This window comes from Populus nigra, chromosome 4, assembly GCF_951802175.1.
Source record: "Populus nigra chromosome 4, ddPopNigr1.1, whole genome shotgun sequence".
Taxonomy (NCBI): Eukaryota; Viridiplantae; Streptophyta; class Magnoliopsida; order Malpighiales; family Salicaceae; genus Populus; species Populus nigra.
Genome location: NC_084855.1, coordinates 2,922,735 through 2,942,621, shown reverse-complemented (window position 1 = coordinate 2,942,621; position 19,887 = coordinate 2,922,735). Strand labels below are relative to the sequence as shown.

At 35.0% G+C, this 19,887-nt stretch overlaps 2 protein-coding genes and 1 pseudogene across 2 annotated transcripts; 2 read left to right on the top strand and 1 right to left on the bottom strand.

Annotated features, from left to right (window-relative positions):
- Positions 1 to 588: 588 nt before the first annotated feature.
- On the bottom strand, positions 589 to 5,758 carry LOC133691370 (F-box/LRR-repeat protein 17-like). The gene is made up of 11 exons (XM_062111842.1): positions 5,060 to 5,758; positions 4,514 to 4,615; positions 3,715 to 3,859; positions 3,337 to 3,521; positions 3,005 to 3,109; positions 2,796 to 2,893; positions 2,462 to 2,682; positions 2,310 to 2,376; positions 2,120 to 2,205; positions 1,167 to 1,265; positions 589 to 938 (listed from the first exon to the last, which is right to left on the bottom strand). Exons 1-11 carry the CDS (start codon positions 5,650 to 5,652, stop codon positions 873 to 875), a joined length of 1,767 nt encoding a protein of 588 aa, XP_061967826.1. The 5' UTR covers positions 5,653 to 5,758; the 3' UTR covers positions 589 to 872.
- A 7,169-nt stretch (positions 5,759 to 12,927) lies between these two features.
- Positions 12,928 to 16,173, top strand: LOC133690469 (phospholipase A1-Igamma1, chloroplastic-like). The gene is made up of 2 exons (XM_062110689.1): positions 12,928 to 14,270; positions 15,638 to 16,173. The coding sequence occupies exons 1-2, from the start codon at positions 13,669 to 13,671 to the stop codon at positions 15,879 to 15,881; spliced, it is 846 nt and encodes a 281-aa protein (XP_061966673.1). The 5' UTR covers positions 12,928 to 13,668; the 3' UTR covers positions 15,882 to 16,173.
- Positions 16,174 to 16,366: 193 nt separating this feature from the next.
- On the top strand, positions 16,367 to 19,751 carry LOC133691324 (U3 small nucleolar RNA-associated protein 18 homolog; annotated as a pseudogene).
- The last annotated feature ends 136 nt before the right edge of the window (positions 19,752 to 19,887 follow it).

Below are 19,887 nucleotides of genomic sequence, written 5' to 3'. Positions count from 1 at the left end.
ACCTAACAGAACTACAGAAAAGTAATTTATTTTCAAAGAGTAAAAATTGACCTGACTACACTCCCACTATGACCTACAAAAAATGGTATAGGGGTCGGCCCATAAAAGCATTCCGCACAGACAAAAGGAGTGGCTGACAAACTGGTGGTAGTCGAGGTTCAAAAAAACGGGGGCAAATAATAAATAGTTGGCCCAAAGCCCAAACATCAAGAACAGAGCCTAGATCACACGGGCTCAAAAGGATCCGGGCCATACCTGAGCCCATGGAGGTTGCATCTGAAAATCTCCGAACAGTTTCTAGTTCTACCTCGGTCAAATAGACCTCCACTCAAATGATCTTAGATTGTCAACGGCAAACGCAATCTCAACTGGACTTGTAGACCTCCGCTAGATTTAAATTGCCAGTTTCAAGGTGAAGGTTTTTTCACCCATAGAGTTGACACGGGCAGCGTCGCTGAAGGTGAACGAGCTGTTTAAATTTACTGTTCTGTTCACACAAAAACAAGTTAGTTCTGTGACGAGTAGCAAGTAACATCGAACAGTTGGTGCTAACTTGAACAATAGAAAGTAGAACAACTTTCGCACAAGTACGATGGAAACAAGTAGCTTTATTCAAAGGTTAATAGCTGAAAGAACTGTAAAGTCATCAGAGTCCACCGGTATTTAGTTTAGTTTGAAACAATTGACTTTGACTGATATCAAAGGAATGGCAATTGTACAAGGCAGATAACCCTAACCATGATTCCGGACCACTGCAAACATTTGCTTGCACGAGGCATTTGGCCTAAGGAATAGATAACAATGAGAGATTACAACATGCGTATAGATTACACAATGTGTACAGTATGAAACATGTATGATGGGCATGTTGTTCAGTCCACAAGCACATTACAAGGACGACTCGCAATTCTTCTCCGCTTCTTATCCTCGTCGTATGGCTGTAAGGTAGAAGCAACATCAGCCTAAGTGTTTAGCCCAAACATTATATTCTCGAAAACCAAAAGAATGTTACAATTTATACAACTTTTAATATTATATGAAAAGCATACTGCTTTAAGTGATTGTATTACACTATGGTAGCGTCGGATATACTACATAGCATGATTTTTAGTTTGCTTTGGCAAATGAATGATATAGCTTGACAAAAAATGGTGTAGTCAACCTACCTGCTGGCTCAGGAATTGCGGGACCCTTACCCTCTTTGAGCCATCAGCCAAACGTTTATTTGGGAATTGGTTTTCCATAGCAGCAAAATTGTTGCTGACCTGCAGGTAAGTTCAACAAGTATGAAAGAGTAAGAACACAATGATTGAATCTTAACTGATTCGATTAAAGCCCCAAAAGTCAAAACGAAAATTAAACTATGACTTGAATCTATACCGAAGGTTTAAACTAAAACATTCAAGTTCCAAACAGACACCAAACTGTCTCAATGGCAAACAATCAACTGACTCCAATTGCACACTGACACATAAGAAGCTTATTAAAACAAAACATGGGAAGCAGTTAATATGGACGAGTTTTAAATACGATCAATGCAGTAAACTCAGACCTGATGAAAAACATTACGTCAACTATTAGACAAATGCCATTGTAGACGTGCATGTCTTTTAGACAGTCTTGCCATGACCATGATGACACTGAAAGAACTATAGACCCAATTCCCAAACAGATTTTTGCAATTATTTAAAGGAAATTGAAACTATTTTTGATGAAGTGGAAAAGGGACTGTCAATGACATAGAATAGGAATCTCTAAAGTTTTGTTTATAGTGTTGCACGTTAACTGCTTTCTGGTACAAGTAATGAGCGACTATCAAAAAAATATTTCCCAGATTTAAAATGAACAATAAAAAGAAAAAAAGAAATCCGGTCCTGTGGTGGGGAGATCAGAGTTTTTGCATGGAAGAGATTGTACAATTAACTATAGACTACAATCAATTTACGGGTGCAGACAGCATGTTCATTGCATGAGTTTTCTAGCTTGGTCAGCCAGATTCAATGCTATCAAATAACATAAACAGCTGGTACATAATCACCTATTCAAAGATTAAAAAACCACCAAGCCTTGTACAGCAAGATAAGGAAAAAAAAAAACATGAATGGAGTTGGCTATTCACCTGGCTCTGAATACCCTCAATCAGTAAATTGTGACATCCTGATGCATGCACACTTTCTAAACTGGGGCACTGCAGGAGCACTCTTTCTGGGGAAATAAGTATAATAACCAATTAACTATTTTTAGCCAAGAAAATGCAGAATTAGCACAACTCAAACAAATTATACCCTGAAGAGAGCAAAATAATATACCTGGATGCAAGTTTTTACAGGAATTCAGATTCAGATCAATAAGTTCCGGGCAGTTTAAGTATAGAGCCTGCATTTAAACTCACATTCTGAGAACAGCAGGAGATGGAAAATCAATGCAACCATGCACTACATGTCAGTTAACAGAATCTTACATCTAAGCCAGAACAGCCCCATAGGCTGAGCTTTTTCAACCGGCTATGTTTAATGATGACCTTTTGGTATATAAGGTGTAATTTATTTTTAAATGTCGTCTGCAACTCAAAATCACCACTTTCATCAGAAGTTGGATACTGAGAACTCAGATCACAAATTGTCATTCCACAGTCCATGAGTTCAAGTAGAGGCAATTGAGCTGTAGCAAATTGAATTCCACCTGAGAGGAGTTAAAAAGCAAGACAATTAACAAAAGTTTTATGCAGGGCCAAAGCATGTTGCAAATATAGATTCTAGATTGCTTCTGGAAGGGGAGGTTTGAATGTAGATTACTTGAAGTGATGTTGGGACAAAGCGCAAGAAGAAGCCTTGAAAGTGTTCCAGGAAACACATTGCATATCATTCCAATGCCACTGTCACTGATGCTAGACCTGAAATCAACTTGTAGTATCAAAAAATTCCTTCTAAAAAAGGATTGATTTAATTCACCATATTAGACTTCAAGTTTTTCAAATGTAATAGGCACTCGTTCCAAAACATACCCACTCAGATCAAGTAATTCTAATTTTGAATAGCTTTGCGAAATGGCAACGACAGATGCGTCGGTAATTTCAGTTCCAAGAACAAGTGAAAGCATCCGCAACCCCCTAAAATTATGGAGCAACCACACATTAGATATATGCTTCATCCCAAAATTTTATATTAGATATATGCAGGTCGTCCAATAAGATAAGAGAAATGTAAAGAATATGCCAGTAGAACCCCTATGAAGTTCATAGTGTTAAAACAACTATTTCAGCAAATGAACATTACATAGCGGTAAGGTACTTTGTAGTTGAAGGATATAAGCTGACAATGGAATTGTTTGACAAACCTTAAGTTTGCAGCTGTGAGAGCAAGCACTGCAGCATGAGAAAGCCGAACTGATGCAACATGTACATTTTGCAGCCGAGGGCAACTCCTTCCCAGACCATCAACCATGGCAATAAGATCAGTGCTGTCATTTTCTTGGCGAGAAAAATCAAGGGAAATCTCCTTCAAATTGGGACAGTTAAAGACCTACAGAGTAGGGCCGCAGATAAATAAAAATTGACTTGTGTTAAACGCCAGCAAATATCTTCCAAACAACATGGAAGCATGAACCAACAGAAGGCCAACCTTGAATGTCCTCCTCTCATATAAACAACAAAGAGCTTCAAACTAGAAGACTGGTCACACCAAATGAGATGAAGCAAGTGAAATAAATAATTACCATCTTAGATAGGCAATACAGATCTGAAAGCCAAAGTGTAGAGAGACTCGATGAACAGAGAACAAAACCCCCTAGATTAGAACATCCTTCCATCTTAAGACTTGTAAGGCAACGTTTATCAGCAACAAAACGACCCAATTCATCACTGCATAGAAAAATCAGAAATTTGACCCAATTATCAGCCATTTCTCAAATAGCATACACTCACTCTTTAATCACATAACATTTAAAGGGGCGAGGAACAAGAAATGAACACAGACCCTAGGCAGAAAATATTTTATTTGAAGAACTGAAACAGAAAAAAAAAATATTCATTATACTCCCAAATAATAAAAGTCTACCGGGAGCATGTTGCCTCGCAAGTTGAAGGAAGGCCTGATTATTAAAAATAAAACCTAAAAAGCCTATGATTGTCTAGATCATTTTAATTGATGCACCACTCTTAAACACAGCAGGCGTAGTCACATTCCATGACCAGGAAGACCATGTAAAGCATATGCAAAATTGGACCTCTTGTCCCGTTTCAAGTAAAATTGGGTTCAATATCACAAATCAGTCCTGAATCCATAACTCAATGCTTCACTTTTACATTGTTGCCACCACTGCCACAAAGCATTATAACAACAAAATAGTTGGCATAGGATGGTTTTCTGCCAGTTGCCAGTTGGCTCACTATCAATATCCATCACTAAATAGCAATACAGGAAAAAAAAAAAAAAAAACCTCTGCAGATAGAGAGAAAATGAGCCATATACAACAGATTGAAAAATAATGAGTTAGACTGGGAAAAAAACCATACCCAGTTATCCTATTGACTGCAGTTTCAGATGTAGAAATCTCCACCACCTCCAAATTAGGGCAAGAAAACGCAATGCAAGCAAACATAGTCGAATCCAAATCACTGCAACAGCCAAGGAAACAAAATCAATTAAAAAATCAAACATACAAGATCAATTTAACTACTCAAAGCAGCTTCAATTTGTTAAAAAATTGGCCTGGTGAAATCAAAAATCACTCATTTAAGCTTGGCTCTTAAAAATCTTAAACAGCTAGACCGCGATTATTCCTGCATTGATGCATATAGATCAAACAGTACCATGATATCAAAATTCATTGCTTTTAATAGATTAAACATCTGTGTTATTTTAGCATTTCTCTTCATAAATCAAACCACATTTTAATTAACTGTTTTTAATCCTCGAAAAGCTTAGTAGCTTTTTGTTTAGATCATGTTAATATTATCAATTTTCGTTATAAAAACCAAAATGCCGATAATCCCCAACCGATCCACTTCATGAAACCCTAGATCTGAAAAAAGATATTCCTCTCGGGAACAGACCCTAACCTTTCCAATCTAAGGTTAAGTCTACTAAGTCCAGGACACTTCTGCAACACAGATCCAACAAACCCAGGCTGAGACCTAGGTGGAACCCTAAGTCTAAGCTCTTCCGCCGCCCTCCACAACCTCCTCGCTGTCTCTCTCCATCCCTTACACACACTACCTGCCGCCAATAACCCCGCCGGCGGCAACCTCCTCAAAATCTCCCACATACAGCTCACCGGCAACTTCCCGCAGCCCGAACCAAACAGATCCATCTCCGATTCATCGATTTCAACCTCCGGTGAGTCACACCGTAAGTCAGTATCATCAAATGACAACGCTCTGCGGAGATTTGAGTACTGCTGGCGTGGCGGAGGACGAGAAGTGGAAGTGGAGACTGAAACAGAAGAGTCAGTTGGAGTTTGCGTTGGTGTAGTGGTAGTGGTGGATGTAGGAGGGAGATGACAGACGTGGCCTTTTTTGGGGAGACCGCAACGTCCACAGTTGTAATTTCCTCTGTTCTTTTTGACACGGTGGGGGATATCCAAGGAGGTGAAGGAGGCGGTGGATCCGCCGGGAGTGGCGGGGGGGATATGAGGTTGGTTTTCAAAGTGCATTGTGTAAGGGAGAAGGAGGGGAGGGGGGGGAGGGAGGAGGTAGTGAGAGGCGGAGAAATAAAGGTAAGAGAGGCGCGGGGTTGGATAGTGAGAGGGAGGGGGATGGTCAGAGAAGGAGCGGGAGATTGGTCATGTTTTCGCGCCCTGGTATTTTGTTTAAAGTATAAAAAATGGGAGGAGCGCGGTTTGGTAAAATTTAATGACGGTACTAGCCTTCATTGGCGGGTGAAAAACGTGTTTCTTTTGTTTGTTTCTGATTATGGAAGGTTCTTTATGGGAAATAAAATTTGCTGTCCGATTTTGATTCTGCGCTTTCTTTAGGGTTTTGGATGCTTTGCACTTTCACCATGTACATGATATTATTGAAGTTGTTTACAAAATATCATAGTTTTAAATCTGAACGGAGGTAGTTCCGAGTTACAAGTAAGAAAAGTTAATCTAAGATAGAAAAGTTAATCTAGATTTATATGAAAGAAATAATTAAAATTAAAATAATATTAGTTTAATTTTAAAATAATAATAATAATAATAGATTGATGACTAGATCATACCTTAATTATTGGATTAACTTGATTTTTTAACTCAACAATTATTTCAAGAGGAAAGTTCATCATAAATCAGTTAAATATTTTTTTTAATAAAAATAAATTTATATATTTGATTGACTTACTATATCAATCTAATTTTAAAAATAATGTAAAATATTGCATCTATGTTTAAATATGTTTAGATATAAGTCAAAGATCCTCAAAAAATAAACTTAAATTGATAGCAATTAAATTTTATAAAATAGTGAGATTATAGTTAAGCAAATTTTGGCATGCTATCTTATATCAGCGTTTAAAAGATATCACCGTATAGATATTATTCTGAGGTTTTTCTTTAACATATTTAAGAAAGTGAGAAATTACCTCCTTTATCGTATTTAATATCATTGTCATGGTATGGTTCGTAAAAATAAATTAGCAAACAAATTAATAACTAGAGTTGAGGTATTTGTCACGTGACCACTAGGCTTCTGGGCTAGTGATAGCGAGACTCGTCACGCTTGAAACAAGGTTATTTATCATATAATATTTTAGTATGAAAACTATCCCGTCACGGGCGAAGATTAGAGTAATTCCTGATCTTGACTGCAATGTTAATGCAGTTCGTGGTGTTTTTTTTTTTTTTTTGAAAAAAATATTAATTTAATATTTTTTATATACTTTTCAATGATTTTATTATATTAACATCAAAAACTTTAAAAACAAATAAACTTAAAATACCAAGAGAATAGTGATACCAGAAAAAGAATATTCTTGATGGCAAAAAAAAATTTAAACAATTATCTAGCAAGTGGTCCAATGATAAGAATTTTTGATTAAAAAATTTGTTATTCCTGTGATCTCATGTTCGAATCTTATGGTTGTTAATATGATGGTCACTAAAAACTTACATGATTGTTAACTTCAAGACTTATGTGATTAGTTAAGGTATGCATAAATTGACCCGAACATCCACATTAATAATAATAAATAAATAAATAAAAGGAAGGGAAGCTTCAATTGTTTGCACCCATTGTTTGCACCCATGGAATGTCAGTGGCAAAAAATAATAATAGAAATACCCAAAATTAATTAGGAGATATTCATCAAGACCCGGAGAAAACTAAAAAAGAGACTGTATTCCATGTGAAGGATCTCACGCGATAAAATATAAAGGTAAGATATACATGAGTGAAGATAGAAATGCACGAAACAATAAAAGAAAGAGAGGATTTAGTCGTATTATATCAAAACGGAAAATTATATAGTGTTAAAGTTATAATTAACTATTAATCATCAAGAGTCGGATTCATTAGATGTCTATTTAGTATTGCATTCTCAATCGTTTTTAGATATGTTTTAAAATTATATTTGCATTAAAAAATATTAAATTAAAAAAATATAATTTTTAATTATTTTAATATGTCAATGTTAAAATAAAAAATATATATCAATAAATTATTTTAATTTATTTTTAAATAAAAATTACTTTTAAAATACACGTATTATTATAATAACAGACACGCGTATGGTTTAACAAAATTGATTTTTAACTTAGCTCAACTGGTCCGGTTCTAATTTATTTTTTAAAGGTCACTAGTTCAAGTTTCATAAACTCCAGGACTATTGGAGGCTTATATGATCGTTACCTTCAGAACTGATAGAATTAATCGAGATATCCACTAACTAGTCCGGATATTCACATTAATAAAAAAAATGATTTTTAACTGTATTACATAACATGGCATTTGTTTCGAAAATTATGTAATTTGAATTGTTTTGATTATTTTCGCTTAATTAGTATCACTTATCAGTTGCACTTATCACTTATCACTTATCATTTGTAAATTGATTTCGACTAATAATAACTTGACCTCGTTTATACATATAAAAAAAAGCAATTTTTTAAAGTGTAAGAAAACAATGTTTAAGTCCTGTGAGTATATTTTAAAAAAGAAAAAAAATTAATGAATTGATATTATAGAAAAAGAACGGAAAGAAATAACAACCGTCAATTTATAAGAATTAAAGCGTTGAATGATGAAATTAAAAAAAATACTAATAAACAAAAAAAAATATTTTAAAAAAATATATTATAAGTGTATTTTATAAGGAAAAAAAAGGTAACGACTTGATGTCATAGAAAGAGAGTTGAAGAAATAACAACTATCAATCCACAATAATCAAAATGTTAAATGATGAAATCAAGATAAAAAAATCAATGAACAAAAAAAATTTAAAAAAAAATCTAGTATTATTGAGCGATGAAATTGAAAAAAATAAAAATTATGGATACAATTATAAAATTAAAAACAAATTAAAATCTGACAAAAAAGCTAATAATCAAACTAAAAAATAAAAACATTGAGGGGCAAACTTCAAATATTATCAAATATTGAATTGAAGAGCATGATTACAAAATCCTAAGGCTACAATTTCACAAAAGAATCTAAAATAAAAATTAAATTCAAGAGAGTGAATACCAAATTTGAAAAAATAATTGAAAAATTGAAAAAATAAAATCAAAACACATTGTTTTAAAGCTCTCCTCGACCCGACGGGTTGGCTCGTGACCTAAGGGACCCGAGATTCAGGGTAAGCTAGGTTTCAAAAGAAATTGCAACAAAGCCCAGAAAAACATCTGATGTTTATATCTAATCAATTGATTTAATTTAATTCAAAAGCAACAATCCTCGTAAAAATATATATAAATTGAACAAAGCCAAAAAAAATCCAAGTAGCCCGTGTTTTTTTCAAACAAAATGGAAAATCCCATGAGAAGTGAAAAAAAAATTAAGAAGATATTTGAGGATGAAACTAAAAAAAAGGAGCTAAAAACTGGGGGGGACCAAGCAAATTCGAGGGAACTTTCTAAACCCAAATTAATCTCTCAAAGTCGTTACCCGTTAAATTTCAATTATGGGCTCAATCAAAAAGCTCAATATCAAACAAATTTAATGTTGAAAGGTGGGAAAAAATAATTTTTTTAAAAAAAGACAAAATTCCTTTTAAAAAGACAAGATCTAACAAATAGCACAAAACATGAGGCAAAACCTAGCTAATTTAAAATTGAAAAATGAAACAAATAAATTTAATATATTTTTAAAAAGTCCTTTTAAAAGATATGGATTTAGTAAAGACAAGAAAAAAAATAAAGGTAACTCGTGTTACTTTCAAAGAGATACAAAAATCCCATTGAGAGTGAAAAAAATACCAAACGATGAAATAAGAAAAAAGATATCAAAAAAAAAAAACCAAGCAAACTCGAGTGAACCTCCCAACTCTTGATTAATATTTGAAGCTCACAGCCTGTTAAGCTCTAGATTCGGGTTTAATTAAGAAGGTCAACACCTGGTAAATTTAATATTGAAAGATGAGATTGCAAAATAAAATCAAGCTAAATAAATAAAGTTAAAAAATCCAATAGGACAAAAAAGCACAAGAAGTATATATGAAATCAAAAAAACAAACTAACTACATCAACCATTTTAAATACAACAAATAAAAATAAAAAGAGTAAGGACTAAATTAAATATAAAAAAAATGATGTGGTGAAATTGAAAAAAATCTAATTTTATAATTTATTTAAAATGAAACAAATAATAATAAAAGACGGGAGACCGGATTTAGAAAGAAAGATTAACTGGAGGGTTACATTGAATTTTCAATTATCAAATTTAAAAAATAAAAAAATATATAGAGGATGAAATTAAAAATATATTTTTTTATATATAGAGTATCTAGGATAAAACATATACTAATCTAAAGAGCAGGAGCCAAATCTTAAGATAAAACTAATAAAAAGTTTGCATTGAATCTTTTTGAGGGAGAACTCGCTTTCATAAGACGAGCGAGAATAAAATAGATGGCCATTGATGGCGAACCAAAAGGGAAGAAGAACACACACACCATTTTGTCATGTAGGGATTGTCAAGAGGATTCCGTCGCCGCATTGGAAGCCACTTTTTAGCCATGTAGATTAACCACACGCGCCACCATAAATTTATTGGAGTCCCCACGTGCCTCCAGATTAATTATTTAAATAATACTATATAATTGCTAAAAGACAGAACAACCTCTCTCAATTCGACAATTACCCAAAAAATCTAAAAGAAAAATAAACAAATGTCCCTGCACCCCCGTTGTTTTTTGGCCTCCAAGGGTAAGTTCAATAATTCATTGTGCAGCAGCTTGGGACTAAGGGGTTTGCTCCCTCTTAGGTCTCAGGTTCAAACCCTATGATTGCTCATATGATGGCCACTGGAGGCTTACATGGTCGTTAACTTCAGGGCCCGTGGGATTAGTCGAGGTGCGCGCAAGCTGGCCCGGACACCCACGATAATAAAAAAAAAAAAAAAAAATAATTCATTGTGCAGTTAAATATAAAATGCTAAAAACACCCCCAAGTGACAGGTATATACCATTTTGCTTTTAAGGATAAAAAAGTCACTAAACCATGCAAAACAAATACGCGAAGATTGGCATGCCCCGAATTAATTCAGCAACGCCAAGTGAACCCTCGTAAAAGACAAAAATACCCTCAGAAGCAACAATTATCAGTTTTGCTCAGAAGAGTATACACGTCATAATATTCCAAACCACAATGCTATAAATTTAAAAGGTATTTAAAAATATAGTAATATTATTTTTTAAAATGTTTTATAGTATCAAAATAATATATATATATATATATATAATATTTTTAAAAATTTATTTTTTATATCATAACATTAAAATGATAAAAAAAATTCAAAAAATTAATTTAAAATAAATTTAATTTTAAAAAAATTAACGAAAAGTGAGTTGAAAGTCAACAACAAATGCCAGAAGACCACAAAATTTACTAATGTTGGCTTTTAGTTTTTTTTTTAAAACTTATCACGCCCTTAATTGTTTAATCTACTACTGTAGCACGAAGAAAACACATCAGCACAAAATTGCTGTCTTCTTTGAGGATAGCAGACAAATTTGAACAGGATCAATCATGAATTTTTCTTGTGATGATCGAGAAGCTTTATTGAATACAGGATAGGAGCCAACAAGTTAATGGCTTAACACTTGTACATAAAAAACTTACAAAGTACAAAGAAATTTACGTTGAAGCTCCAAGTTTTTGGTTTCCGAGTTCATACCTTAACGACGTTCTCTTCCGTCGGTGCGTGAGTGAATTGAACTGTCTTCAGTTTTTTCCCCAACACGGCAATTGAGTTGAAGAGGCTCTGTACCCTCCACTGTTTGACAGTGGAAGTTGCTAGCCATGAATAAACATTTGCAGAATCAGTTTCAATAACCCAGTATATATCCAGTTCTCTTGCTGATCTAGAAGCTGTACTTATCTCCGTTAGCCTTTTCAACAGTCAAAACTCCTGCTTCGTTGGATTCTTTAAATATCCCTGCTGGAATGCTGAAAATACAAAGAAGGTGGCCTTTAATGGATCATCAGTCATTAATTTATTTTTCTCACGTGAAGTAAATCAAACTGGCCGAATGCAGTGTTTCTTGCCAGAATATATGGTGCAAGTGCGCATGTCCATATATATATATATACAGGACCAAGGGCCCTTTCGCACAACAGTTATCTGTAAAATATTTGAATTAATTTAACGTGGGATGTGGACTGGGTTCACAAACATAAATCTCATAAAGAGTATCGATCTGAAAGAGTAATCAAGAGTATCACAGCATAAGTTCATCATATTTCTTGATTTGAATGTTCGATTATTGGGGTTTGTAAGTCCAGTTGAAAAGGTTGATTCAGATCTCTATATACAGCATGGGACATTAAGAGTGTGTTTGTTGTTAATAGTGTGTGTTTTAGAAAGTAAATCTAGTTTGAAAATACATTAAAATACTTTTTTTTTTAACATCAAACATATTAAAACCATAAAAAAATACATTGAGAAAATCAATTTAAAACTTCTTTAAAAAAGAAAAGACATTTTTGAAAAACATATAAAAATAAAAACAACCTCATTCTCAACCCTAAGAGTTGATCGAGGCGAGCTGTTTCTAATTTCAAAATCTTCTTCAAGCTAGATCCTAATTGTAGATCATTCTAGAGACTCACTCCATAGATTATATGTTCCGATTATGCTAGTTTATGATCCAACCTTCTTTTTTTTTTGGCACAATATGTTTTATGATTTTTCATTTATTTTAATGTTAAACTCTTTTCACCAGAAAAGGCTATTTGAATCATTTTTATAAAAAAATTAAGCCAACTTGTATTATTAATTAATTTTAATTAAAAAAATAAAACTATGAAATTTAAATTTATGATCATCTAAGCAAAAAAAAATTCCAAAACTATATAAAAAAATTATCTTAATCTAAAAATTTTAAAAATTAAATTGCCAGATAAGTTTTTTAAATATAATTTATATTTTTTTATATATATTTTACATGTATTTTAAGGGTTTGAACTAACAGAACCCATGTTATATTGACATGTCTTGTTAAGTAAAATTGACCTCTGACCAGAAGTCCCGAAGCATGAACGTCTTAGCACTTCCTGTTCTGCTAGGCGACAACTGCTAACTGCCTCCAGATCTCACTACTCAACAGACAACAAAAAGGGAGTGCCGCGCCTTCCATAACTTTCTTGAATTAGTCATCTAAAATATTGAAATAGTCAATTCCATGATTCCGAGTAACCCATGCGAATCAATCACATGCACTGAACAAATCAAGTTCTATAAAACGGATAGAAGCTATCATACGACACCCTCCGAAAAAATATATGATCTCAGCGGCCACCTTGTGTTTGCTTCACACATTCCTCAATTCAACAATAATGGCCAACCTCTCTCTACCCAACACGCTTCAGCTTCCTTTCAAACAAGACATCCTCCAATCCAAAAGGGTCTCCCCTGCACAACTTCCTCGCCAAAACTCTCAACTTGGCGTATCAAAATCCATAGATTTCGAAAGAAAAACATCCACCAGTGCCATACCTCGTGTCTTGTCCAAAGCAAGCGAGTCATTAACATCCACGATCACCAAGCATGAAAAAGAACAAGACTATAATTCCAATACAAACACCAAAGAACCAGAGCGAAAACTGGCCGATGAGTGGAGAGAAATCCAGGGAAAAGATGACTGGGTCGGCCTTCTTGACCCAATGGATCCACTCTTACGATCAGAACTCATCAGATATGGCGAGATGGCACAAGCTTGCTATGATGCTTTCGATTTCGATCCGTTTTCAAAATATTGCGGCAGCTGCAGATTTATGAGTCACAGGTTTTTCGAGTCTCTAGGAATGACACGACATGGATACGAGGTCACTAGATACTTGTATGCCACATCAAATATCAACCTTCCGAATTTTTTCAAAAAATCTCGCTGGCCTAAAGTTTGGAGCCACTTAGCCAATTGATTTGGATACGTTGCAGTTTCCAACGACGAAACAACAAAACGTTTAGGCCGCCGTGACATTACTGTTGCGTGGAGGGGCACGGTGACACGTTTAGAGTGGATTGCTGATTTAATGGACTTTCTCAAGCCAGTCAATGGTAATAAAATCCCGTGTCCGGATCCCACTGTTAAAGTCGAATCCGGATTCTTGGATCTTTATACGGACAAAGATGAGAATTGTCGGTTTTGTAAATATTCAGCTAGAGAGCAGATTTTAGCGGAGGTTAAAAGGTTGACTGAAATGTATGCTGATGAGGAAATGAGCATTACAATTACTGGTCACAGTTTAGGCGGTGCTCTGGCTATGCTAAGTGCATACGATATCGTGGAAACGGGTTTACATGTGATGCAAGATAGTCGGGCATTGCCTGTTTCTGTGTTTTCCTTTTCGGGTCCTCGGGTCGGGAATGTTAGGTTCAAGGAAAGGATTGAATCATTGGGGGTTAAGGTTTTGAGGGTGGTTAACGTGCAGGATGTGGTGCCTAAATCACCTGGATTGTTTTTTAATGAACAAGTGCCGCCTATGTTGATGAAGTTGACTGAGGGATTGCCATGGTGTTACTCGCATGTTGGAGTGGAGCTGGCTCTGGATCATAAGAATTCGCCATTTTTGAAACAAACGGGCGACCCGGTTTGTGCACACAATTTGGAGGCTCTTTTGCATTTGCTTGATGGGTAAGTTACTCTCATTCTTATTCACTGTTGAAAAGCTTGTCTGTATTTTCTCGGTAATTTTTTTTTTTGCTTCTCTATTAATTAATCAACAATATTAAGATGCAAGGATTGATTTCTTTATTGGAAGAGTTTATAAATAATTTATCACCCTTGTTGACCATTCGTATATAGTTACAAGCTTGCGGGAAAACATTATTACAAAGCAAATTCTTAAAAAATAATTCAACTTCTCTCCCAAATGCAACATTTACTCTTCTGTTTTATTGTTTTGTCTTGCGAAGTTTGTTTTTTTTTTTTTAAATACAGGGCTTAAAGCTCTAAAAAAATTAAATTAAACGAGGAAAGGTTAATCCAATCATTAAAAAAAATATAAAATTAAATATAACCCAGGAGAGTCATTAATAATACAATCATATATATTTAGAAAGTGATCAGTTTTAATTAGTCATAGTTAATCAATCTGCTGCAACATTTTCTTCTCTGAAAGCATGATGAATCCTGATCTCGGTTGTTATGGTTGAAAATTAAATTTGATTTATAGTACAAAGAAATTAATCAACTAATTGAGAACCGGTTAGCCTGTTAGATTAAATAAAATAATGGATTGGTATAGTTAGTAAAATATAATTCTTGTTCAGATTATAACTTTTTTATATTAGTTGAAATTTTTAATTATTAAGATCTTTTTGCCTATAAAAATAGTTGTAATTCAATATTATTAAACAACAATAAAAAAAAATATCTAAGAGAGCTTGGAAACAAACATTTAATGAAAATATACATTCATATGAATCTTCTTATTATTCTTGAATTTTTTATTTTGTTTTTGATCTTATAGCACACCCATGTTTCTTCCGAAAGTTACAACATGGATTTTGTTAATGTTTTATCTTCTTTTATGAAATGTTCATCCATAAAAAAAGGAGAGAGATTAAGAAAGAATTAGTAAGCTTGACTCTCTTTGATTACGAGAAACCAAAACAATTGACGAGAAATTAATGTCGAGAAGCTTGAAAGTCAAATCATGAGACAATACAATTCATCGACTTGGAATGGAAAGTGTCAAGAGGGAATTCAGCTTCGAAGAAGAGGCGTGTAACGTGTAGATTTTACAATTCATCGACCTGGAATGGAAAGTGTCAAGAGGGAATTCAGCTTCGAAGAAGAGGCGTGTAACGTGTAGATTTTAGAGAGTTGTTCGATTCTAACTCTATAGAAATCATGTTCATCTACTTCCATTCACACTTGGTCAATGGAAGGTCTCACCCTTGCCAGGAATCATAGAAAAAGTCTGCTGCCTTGTTTTAAAGTATTTTACTTATTTCTATATATAAAACACTGATTTCTGTTTGGTTTACGCTTTACAGGTACCATGGAAAAGGGCAGAGATTTGTTCTGGCAAGTGGAAGGGACCCTGCATTGGTAAATAAGGCGTGTGATTTCTTGAAAGATCATTACTTGGTTCCACCAAACTGGAGGCAAGATGAGAACAAAGGTATGGTGAGGAACGGTGATGGTCGTTGGGTGCAACCTGATCGCCCGAAGCTTGATGATCACCCTGTCGATACGCACCACCATCTCAGAAAACTGGGCCTGGCATCTGAACACTAAGAATTTCCACCACCCTGACCACAATACAACTTGGCAATGGCCTGATTGATTATTTCATTATTTGTAGTTACAATTATGTTAATGATAATTAATTTTCTAGACAGCTAGCTGAAATATTGCTGGGATCAAGTAGTGAATTGTTAGTTTAATTTGCAACTCGAGGAGATCTTGAAATTCATTAAATTCCTTGAAAATTTATACAATGGCTTAAAACTGAGCTGATCGAGGCTGTAAGGAACTATTTGGGGTATTAAAACAGTCTTTTTTTTCTTGAATTCAAGTAACTCAATTACCTAGGAATACCTACTCTACGTTCTCGATCAAGTTTTTCTTTTTATATAAAGAATAGAATTGTTTTCAACATTTTCTTGGTGTGAGCATGATATCTCAAATCTCTATCAGTATCCATTAAAGAAAGAAAGAAAGAAAGAAAGAAAGAAAAAAGAAAAGGGGGTCGATTATCCGGCTCAACTAGAACTAGAAGATTGAAACTGGGCCTAAAATCCACAATGGAAAGAAACGGGCACCCTCATGTATTCAAGTCGGGTATTACTCAACCCGGACAAACAACCAAATTGCCGAACCTAAAGCAGAAACCCAAAACCTTGGTTTGAAATTGAAAAAGCTTAAACCCTAAGCCCCCCCCGCCCCTCCTCGTTTTCTCTATCGCGGAAGCTGACAGGTTCATTCACTTTCTTCGAAATGAAATGTTTACTTCTGTTTCTTGCATGTTTATCGAAGCCACTCTGTTTTCCTGAGTTAATTAGCAACGATTTCCCCCCTTAAATCCAAGATTAGGCGCCTCTTCTTGTAAATTTGATTTGTTTCAAAGTCTCCGTGGCATGTCCTACCTCCTTTATCTTTTGAATGGCAGACTATGCTCGGATTTTATTTTATTAAATTTAGTAGTGCATATAGTGATGCCACCGTGAATTTAAGTATAAGGGATTTCTTGGTGCTTCATTATATATATATAGTTCAGTATTCTAAAGTTTCTTGGGTTTGTTAGATATGGAGCAGTTATCATTTTAATTTAGTGAGGAGATTGGTATTTATCATTAAAAATAAATTATGAATCAGGTCTGAAGGGTAAATTATGATTAGGTTTATGTGTATGCCCATTTAGCAGTCAGGGTTTCTTTTACGGAAAGATGATTTTGATTTCTCAAAATGTTGGCTAAAAAAATAGAGTTAAGCGTGCAAATGTGGATGCTGATGAGCCTGCTTTTTTGGGGATGAATAAAGATGACGAGGATGAAAGAGAATCTGATTTGATTATGTCGAAGACAAAGAAGAAACGTAAAGAAAGGGATGAGCTGTTAGAGAAGCAGTTGGAAATTGAAGAAGGAAAGGAAAATAAGAAGTTGGAGAACTTTTTGTTTGGTTCTCTATACTCTCCTGTTCAATTTGGGAAAGGAGAAGAAGAAAATAATTCTCTTTCATTCTTTTTGGACCGGTCTGTGGGTGGTGTAGGGCCTGATTCTCAAGAGGATGTGGAATTGACCGAGGACAGTGACATAGAAGAGGAAAATAAGCAACGGAAACTGCCTGACTTGACAAGGAAGGATGTGGATGAGAGTTTGATTTCGGGTACTCGGTATGTTGCAAGGTTAAGGGCACAGCATGCTAAGATGAATCCTGACACTGATTGGGCCAGGCTCGATTCACAATCTAGAAATGATGGCTTGTCTGATGAAGAAAATGGCACAGTGTTGGCTCGTGGTTACAAGAATGACAAAGCTTTTGATGATATTCTTCGAACCAATGAAGATCTTGTGGTGAAGAGCCCAGCAAAATTGCTGCCTGGTCTTCTTGAGTACTCAAAACTTGTGGATGCAAATGCTGAGGATCCCTCCAATGGTCCAATCAATTCAGTTCAGTTCCATCAGAATGCTCAGTTGTTACTTGTAGCTGGATTGGATCGGACTTCGGAGGCTTAGGTTTTTCCAGATTGATGGTAAACGGAATACCAAAATACAAAGCGTCTTTATTAATGATTACCCCATTAGAAAGGCATCATTCTTACCTGATGGTTCTAAGGTCATTATAGCTGGAAGAAGAAATCTTTTATAGCTTTGATTTAGTAAAAGCTCAAGTTGATAAAATAGGCCCACTTGTTGGAATGAAGGAGAAGAGCTTGGAAGTGTTTGAGGTTTCCCCTGATTCTAGTACGATTGCTTTTGTAGGCAATGAGGGTTATATCCTTTTTGTGGAGTCCAAAACAAAGGAACTAATTGGGACTCTAAAGATGAATGGAACTGTTCGTTCCTTAGCTTTTGCTGATGATGAGCAGCAATTATTGAGCCATGGAGGTGATGGGCATGTCTACCACTGGGATTTGAGGACAAGGGCTTGCATCCACAGGGCTGTTGATGAGGGTTGCATTAATGGAACAGCTATTTGGACTTCACCAACAAGAAATTTGTTTGCTACTGGTTCAGACAGTGGTATAGTAAATGTTTACAATAGAGACGAGTTTCTTGGCGGGAAGAAAAAACCAATCGAGACAATTGAGAATTTGACCACCAAGGTGGACTTTTTGAAATTTAATAACGATGCTCAAATATTAGCCATTTGTTCACACATGAAGAACAGTTTAAAGTTGATACACGTCCCATCATTTACCGTGTTTTCTAACTGGCTTCCAGCCAACAGCACCCTACATCATCCCCGCTGTTTGGATTTCAGTCCTGGTGGAGGTTTCATGGCCATGGCAAATGCTGCCGGAAAAGTTCTGCTATACAAGTTGCACCACTATGATCGTGCATAGAGGAGATGTCAAATACTGGAATTCCTTATTCTCCCAAATGTGATTTTCCTCGCCACATTTTATGAAGCTTCACTTTCAATGACAAGAACATTCAGCAATATATCACTGTTGCCTTCCAGTTATTCTCTTTGATTGCTTCCGTGGGAATTTGCAGATGGAGAGTGCCTTGAAATTTTTAAAGAGCAGTATCTGTTAGCCTGGCATGGTAATAGACCAACCATCCAAAGTTTTTCTTTTCTTTTGGTATGTACCATTCAACTTATTGTAATTTTCGAAATCATTTGATAATTGCAACGTCATAGGTTTTTCGATCATTTGTTGTTGAAATTCCTAAGGTAGATCTTTTACTTGATGATCAGCTGTTATAATGGTGAAACCTCAAATTTTTGGATAAATGTATCATGTAGCATTTGATTACAACTCAACCTCCATGCTTGATTTTTGGCAAATGCATTGGATGCAATGGTTTTTATGGTTGTACTCTGAATGAACATTTGGGCTGTGATTTGTGAATTTGCTCCAAATTTGACTTTAAAGAACATTCATCAAATGCCAATTGAGTTTGTCCACGGTTTTATGGGTAGAAAAGTATGGAATTTGTGTAGAATTTCTCTCAGAAGAGCTGTCTTCGCACTGGCAGGCACTCTGAGATCACTCGTCTTAAAATTTCTTTGGCAATCACGTATGCTTTTATGCAGGAGAAACAGAGACGCTGTATGTCAAATGCAACAGGAACAAAAATCTTCAGATGTAAGAACGTTGACCATTCCAAAGGACTTGAACGAGTTCTTAAGGTGTATATGACTAATCATCCAATCAACCTTGTATCCCCAAGATACGGAAGGACATCGTGCAAGACAAACATAACATTAACGGATGAATACCCCTAGTTCATGGGCTACACCGAGGCCAGTTTTATCTTTCGCCTTTCGAGAGCCAACTCCTCAGCATTCCATCAGAAATAGTACAATCTTGCAAATGCTTGGAAGGAAGAGTAAGGATTTTGACTGGCCCATGAAATGCATTATAATAATTATTGTTGTTGTTGACAAAATAAAAGCAGATTGTATTGGTAAGCGCACAAGTTGGTATTGGCAAAACCGACCTCCTCGACTTGCCTGATTAGACAGACATCAACTTGCAATCATGTTTTCTTTTGGCCTGCTTTGTGAAATTAACAAATCATGAACACAGAATGAAATCCAAATTAATATTTAATTAGGCAACGATAGCTGG